At 46.6% G+C, this 7449-nt stretch overlaps 1 protein-coding gene across 1 annotated transcript in view; it reads right to left on the bottom strand.

The window, feature by feature from the left end:
• The window catches only part of ino80 (INO80 complex ATPase subunit), a 42305-nt gene that overhangs the window by 16613 nt on the left and 18243 nt on the right, over window positions 1-7449 (bottom strand). Inside the window, exon 27 of the mRNA XM_034900783.1 lies at window positions 6713-6965. Within this exon, the coding sequence (XP_034756674.1) occupies window positions 6713-6965 (253 nt within the window). The remainder of the gene's footprint in view (window positions 1-6712; window positions 6966-7449) is intronic.

Raw genomic sequence — 7449 nt, 5'->3', positions numbered from 1 at the left:
CCCCCCCCCCCCCATTAGGTCAGGCCCTGTAGAGGTGTTAAAGAGGAACTAATAGAACAGATGAACAGGGAGAACACTCTGGGGATGTATAGGAGAGCTCACCTACAGGTCACTGTGGAGTGCTGTCAGCCTGTCAAACACATTGGGCCCTGGTCACACAGCCCTACAGCTCCCAAAGTGTCGACGGGGTGAGTTCTGAACCAACAGCACATTCATGTCTTTCATTTCAGTTGTTTGGTTTTCCTCCAGGCAGCTGGTGTAATGCGGTCAAAGTATATGTGTTTTTCACTGTTGTTGTCATTCCTTGTTAACATTCTCCGGGTGAATAAAAATAGCTGAGATAAAATGGACTAAAGATAGAGAAATGGAGAATAAGAAGGGAAAATAGACAAAGGGAAATAAAATATACTCATAATACACTAATAGCAAGAGACAATAAACTAAATCTGAAGCAGGTCCAACTTAACCATAGGTTTATTGCGAGGTGGGCAGTTGCTGTACGTTGATGTGGTTCAACTCGGTATGTACCAAGAGACCACCGCAGTCCTTGAGACACACAAACACTGTATCCAGCCGTCGAAGGCCTATAATTGGCCTTGGCCTCAAAAACGTGGATGAATTGAAAAGTAAAAGGAAGCGAGCGTGAGACAGAGGATTAGACATGTGCAGGAAAATAAAAAAAAAGGTCCAGACGGACGGAGAGGGAAGGGGGTCTGTGGTGGCTCCGGCTACAGTGAGGCGCTATTCGCCCGGCGGGGGCAGCAGTGATGTTGCGGTTGGGATCAGACGTGGGACTCCTCACCGCAGGTGCCCGTCTAACCAGGGCCGCCGCTTAGTCAAGGGCACCAAGCAGCGCTGCGGCCACGCTGACAACCACCCAGATGCAAACCACCGCTTGGCAAAGACGCAAATGCTCATATAAGGCCATATTGCTCAATCCCTGCCACCAATCTGTTTCTCTTTAGCAGATTATATTTAAGCCTCCAGGCTCCCATGTTATGTTTGAAGATGGGTTAAAGCCCCTATCTGTGGATTTCTGTGGCCAAAAAGGACTGAATGATGTATTTAATCTAATTCTTGAAGGGCATACTGTGTAAATCGGAAAATCCCATATTATGTAGTTGGATACTATTATTTCTGTATGAAGAGACATGTCAGACAGGGTAATCCTTTTGTTTGTGCCTGGATTATGAAGGAGACCATTAATAGGAGAGCTGCTTCTTAAGAAAGCCACCTTCTGATATTTGATCAGAGTGATGATATCTCTGTACATTGTTTTCCTCTGTGTACTAGTTGAAGGCAACACCTGATCTGATCACTAACATATTTTGAGACATTCAGCCTAAAGAGGAATGGTTTTACAAAAAAAGGTGCATTATCAAAGGAAAGCAGGGAAACAGATGTCCAACAAAAATGGCAAGGCCGTTTAAAAAAAAAAAAATCCCACCGCTGCAACTATCCAAACTCCCTAAAGCTCAGCGATGTGGCTTACAGAGAGAGAGAGAGAGAGGTGGGCGAGTTCAAAACATTTAGAGCTGCATACCGAAAATCCCATATTTCTAAATATCGCTGCCATACCCTGTAAAACTGAGCCAAGAAGATGAATAATTGCAATTTCGGAAAGGCTTTGGCGTTCTGTCTCATTCCCACAGAACACTTATGGCTTACGTTATAAGCTACATGTGGCTGCAATGATATGCATGACCATTGGTCATAAATGTGAGCATACTAGATGTAGTAGCCATGCATGTAACATGAATTATGGAGAGATTTGATGAAAATGGATATGTCTGTACATCTCACTGGTGTGGCACTTTAAAAGAATTGGCTGTCAAGATTTGATCAGCTAAAAGTCAAAATTACTTCACACAGTACCAGCATCTTCTACAGCAAATCATATGTAGCGGATAGCAAAACAAAAGATTACCTCGTACAAAAACCAAACAGCGGGACATTTGGGAGGACAAATTCCAATCTGAATACCCGAGTGGCAAAATGAAAATGTGGAGGAAAATGCACTGAAGTGGACACAAAACAACTTTCTTATTGTGGACAGACAAGGACAAGGACTGGGTTAAGACCACACCCCAAAACACAAGCAAATCCCATGTGGTGTCACACCACTCTGCTGTTGCTATGGATACACATATCAAGCTTCACCACCTGCCCTGCCCCCCTTTTCATACCCCCCCTTCCCCCGCCTAAATCCAATCCAGTCTAACAGCGGTGTTCACCCGGCCAGCCCTCCCCGTCTCCTCCTACCCTTACCTCCTGCTGGCAGATTAAGCTACACTCCCCTGTCCCTCTGCTCTCTCTCTCTCTCTCTCTTTCTCCCACATCCACTGCACCCTCCAGCTCCCTCTCGATCCTTCCCTCCTCCCGCCCGCTGCCCCCCAATACACCCTCTCTCCCTCCCCCTGCTGTCTGTCCCCCGACAGTGTAATCCAATCCCTGTAGGGCCAGAGCCAGGGGCCTGACACGGTCCTGACCCAATTAGAGGCCTGCTGCCAGCTAATTAACCCCGGCCCAGCCCTGGTGCCTGGCGCCTGATACTCCCAAACCAACCATGGTGCTAATTTCATTAATACGCCACGACAATCTTCTGTCCTGTCCTGTCCCCTCTGCTGCTGTTGCCAAAAGCTGAGAGCGGAGCCGCCCTAACAAGGGAGGGAAGCGGACCAGATGCGATCCAAAAAGGAGGAGACCAACAGCAGCGAGATTGCAAAACGAAAAAAAAAAAAAAAATAGAGTTGAGAGCTGATGAAAGAAGATAGATGGATGGTTATGTGAGAAACAGAGACAGATGGGGGGGCCACAGAGCAGGTCGAATCAACGATCGAACCGAGCGTCAGCCCCTCACTGTATAATGATACATTACACTGTGCAATCAATAAGTCAATGGGCAACACTTGTTCAGCACCGCTGATGATGGAAATATTAGCCTGACACTACTTTGCTGCTTCTGCATGTATTGACAAAAACCGGACTTAAACTTAATTTTCTCGCAGCCACGGCATAAGTATAGCTAAGAGCCAGATGCCAGCGGGAGGTTTTGGAAGATGGAGTGAAGTGGCTGACAGAAAACAAGAAAACAGGGGATTTCAGCTTCTTTTTCTTGGTGAAGCTTTACAGATGCTTCCCTAAAAACATGTGTCTGCATTAAGACTACTCTCCCACTCTGGAGCTCTGGAGATGAGCCAAATGACAAAAATGCAGCCACAAAAGCCCCAAAATGTTGTAGCAAAAAGTAAGTGACACACACACACACACACACACACACACACACACACACACACACACACACACACACACACACACACACACACACACACACACACACACACACACACAGCATAAATGACAGAGAACATGCTTGCAAATGCATCACTGTTTCTCCTCAAGCATGCAAGAAAAGCACTTCTCTTGGTTCTCTAGGAGCCGTTGAGCAAGGCAAGAGACAGACAGTCTGATGAGGGCTCAGGGTTTCACAGAGGAATCTCACCACATGACAGCCGCCCACTGTGAACTCTGTCATTAAGATAGATTACTGCTAGTTACCCTCGGCCAGCACTGACTCGACACACACCGCAGATGAAAGATAGCGAGCTAGATACTACTTGGCTTCCATGCTCAAATACAGTATATCATCACAGAGGGATAATGTGGCTAATGTCTCCCCCTTCAGTCTACTTTGGGATTCAAGTTTCTTAAGTATCAGTGAACACGTTTTTCCATCTTGTGGACACATTATTAGCCATAACTTGGAAGTAGGAAATCAAAACATCACAATCCCTTTACACGCTTGGCTGGATGTTGTTGTTTGTCTCGGCTGCCAAAAGAATTCCGCAGACGGTCAAGCGGTGCCAGTATAATGCACGTTGAGAGGAGCCGAATCAGATGGTGATGTGGCGAGCCGTCTGTGTTGTTTTGTGCCTGTCTATCAGAAGGCCGGGGAAGCTTCCTGCCATTTTGCTGGAGAGCAGAGTTTCTTTGAAGGGACAGGAAGGCAGAACTGCATTTCCCACAGCCTGATGTGGGTTGCTGGACAAGACCTGACTGCTCGCTCTCTCTCTCTCTCTCTCTCTTTCTGATTGAAGCACAGACAGTCACTCACACACACACACACACACACACACACAAATGCATTCAAATACAGCCATTAAAAACAAGACACACAACAAGTCGTACATAAATAAAATCCTTCACACACACACACACACGTATCCTCCTCCACAGAGGTGACAGTCAGTTCCCGGCTCACAATAAAGCTGGAGTAAGAGTTTGAGAGTCGGCGCTATAGTGAGAAGGCTGCCTTTTTTATGGGACGGCTCCTTCTAATTACTGACAGCGTCACAGGGGCCACACAGACAGCAAGGAAGGTTATTTCTGTGTCGCACTGGAATGTTCTGCAAATAATCCCGGAGCACGAATGCTCAAACTGACACTCATCCCATTTCTCTGCATGAAATTTGTCTTTATGTTAAGTTTCCGGAAAGTGAAAGAGAGGTGACCGCAGAACTGCAGCAATTTAGCGAGACTGGAATGTCTCTCTGATTCCAGTGACAACCTCTTCTCTTTTGGTGGCTCAGACTACTACACAGCATGGCTTCCGCTCCATGGCGTTTAATGACATGTATGCATCTTGCTTTCTCTGTGATCAGGTGCAGCAGCATCACATCATTGTCAATATTACCATTATTAACATAGAGCAGAAAGTCCATTCTTTTCTTTGAATGAAAAATATCTATGCTCCAGGGAAATTCTGCCATCACAATAACATGAAAAACAAACTAATCTGAGGCCCAAGACATTGCAGCCTCAATTGTTTTTTCCTCCTCTACGGCCTGATTCTTATTAAGTCCTCTGATTAGATTCCTCCATCGATATCAGTGGGCACCGGTACTCACGCCATGGCGCTCAAAACAAACAGTTATTCAGCTCTGCCATTTGTTCTGAAAGGTGTGGGGCTGGGAGCGCAGAGGAGAGGGAGGGTGGGAAACTTCAGCTGAGCTACTGTACATATCTGAGCCTTGATGTGGCAACAATGTGTTCAGCGGAGGACGGGTGCCGGAGCGCTGGGTCACTTCCTTCCTACCGAGGCTGAGAAAGAAGTGGGAGACCAGACGAACCGAAAGGCTGTGGCCAGATACTGATTTCAGATCAGCGGCCGGTCCTGTCCGTTAGCGGGAGAGGACGGAGGTGAGGTTTGTCCTCGGGCTGCGTGTGAAGTGAAGGAAGGCAACGTCGGCGAGCGTGGGAGAGTGTGTAGGGAGAGGTGAGAGACACCTCAGGCCCTGTGTGAGCCCTGGAGCTCCGTAAATGGACCCGGGGGTGTGCCCCCCCCCCCCCCCCCCCCCCCCCCCCCCCCCCCCCCCCCCCCCCCACACACACACACACACACACACACACACACACACACACTCGGACCATCTATTAGTGTTACCTAACTAAGCACTTGAACAATGACCAGTAGCTAAACTTCCTCGCTTTGTCTGCCTCCGTATAACTTCACAAGAGCTTTCAGACTGTTCTCACACAGACACACAAATACTTGTTTAGTTTCTCACTTTTACACACAAACACTCTCACAAGCACATGCATACACAGATGGGTAGAAGAAAAAGAAGACAAAAATGAAGCTTTACAGCATTGCAATCTGTGAGAGCGTGTCACCAGGATTTGATATCATGTTTATGGACTGTTGTGTCTTAAAAGTACCAAACCCCACACGATAACTGCATTGCAGGCTTATCGAACTAAGCATAAAATGGGCACACGTGTCCGTTTTTTCTGTGCCAGGAACTGTTGTTGCCTCAAAAAAACTAAAAAAGAGAGCAGTCATCATAATCCATGACGGAGACAGTTTATCAGACGTAGAGGGGGCTGAGCAGGTCAGTGAGAAGGGAAGTGTTGTCTGTAAAACTGTAATAACCTCTCTCACCCTGGATATCCATCAGTCATCTGAACCCTGGCAACCAATCAGCTCCCACTCTGCCCCTGCTGACCCTTAACTCAAGCTCTCTTCAGATAACGCACGTGCAAGCACACGTACACACACACACAACCCTGCATTCAAACCGTCACTGGAAATCGCTGGTATGTGTTTATGCGAGTGAACTTCTGCAGAAGCCCTTTATCTCAGCAGTTCCATTAGACTGTGAGCGATTGGCTACCTGGCGGACGGACAGAGGAGAGTGATCGGCCCCACTGACCCTCGGCGGGTCTCTGTCTATTGCACCCTTCGCTCAGATAACTGGACCCCCACAATTTGACAAATCTGTCAGTTCAAATATGACTCAAACGAATGAGGGTAGTAACTACGGGTACTGGTTTTCTGAAACCGGTGTGTAGCCACAATAGCTCATTAATATTAAAGCGTCGACCACTCTGAACAAATAGGAGCATGTTAGAGCTCTCTGTGAGAAAAAGAAGAAGATTTTAAGCAGTACAATATTCACAAACGGTAGCTGATCAGACTGTTAATGCTGAAGTTATGAGCTTACAATATTCTGTTTTCTCGAGAGCATCATCTGTATTTGTGAAACTTAAAAAAAAAAAAATCATTTACATGTTACCTTTTGGCTACATAGCCTCAAGTTAGCCGATGTGAGCTACAGCAGAGCTGCACACCTGTCCAAGCAAGACGTGGCACAAACCCAAGTATAAAGGTATAGCAGCAGCATAACATAACACACAAACACAGAGTCCTCACCAGGTATGCGAATGAAGGACCATCCATGTCGCGGGTAGAGGGCCATCACACCCCCATGGCATTGTGGGTGAAAGGTATTGGCCCTCACACGCCAGTCTGAGGCAAGTTCGGGGGAGCCGTAGAGGAAACACTGTTTAAAGACTGTGCCCCCTCCACCGCGTGTCACCCGCCACTCGTACTCTGCACTGCGGTCGTTACAGTAGCGCTCCATCGGAACTGCTGTCACCTTGGAAACCAAAAAGAAAAGACACGACTTTTCTACATTTTATAACAAAAGAAATGATTGTGCGGTGACAGAAGAAGATTTTAAAATAATAAACACATGTTACAAATAGGTTGACATAGAATGTGTGCTATTACTTTTCCTAAGCAATACATTTTATTACAATTCAAAACATTTGCTTTAGTCTGCATGATGTCGGCTCTTTTTTATTAATTTTTTTATTAAAAAACGTTAAGAATTGTACAACCAAGAGATACAAGAGATAGAGGGAAAAAAACACTGAATCAGCAGGTTCTGTGTGTGTGTGTGTGTGTGTGTGTGTGTGTGTGTGTGTGTGTGTGTGTATGTAGGAGAGGGTCAAGCGGAAGCTTAACAAATAGTGAACAACCTAACAAGAAGCCCTTTTTTAAAGGCTCTGTTTGTTTTAAAAGCAGCTGGAAACCACAGTGGACACCCCCACACCCCAACCACACACAGTCTCCCACACACACACACACGCACGCACACACACACA

Source organism: Etheostoma cragini, chromosome 18, assembly GCF_013103735.1.
Source record: "Etheostoma cragini isolate CJK2018 chromosome 18, CSU_Ecrag_1.0, whole genome shotgun sequence".
NCBI classification, from domain to species: domain Eukaryota; kingdom Metazoa; phylum Chordata; class Actinopteri; order Perciformes; family Percidae; genus Etheostoma; species Etheostoma cragini.
This window is presented reverse-complemented; position numbering and strand designations above follow the sequence as displayed.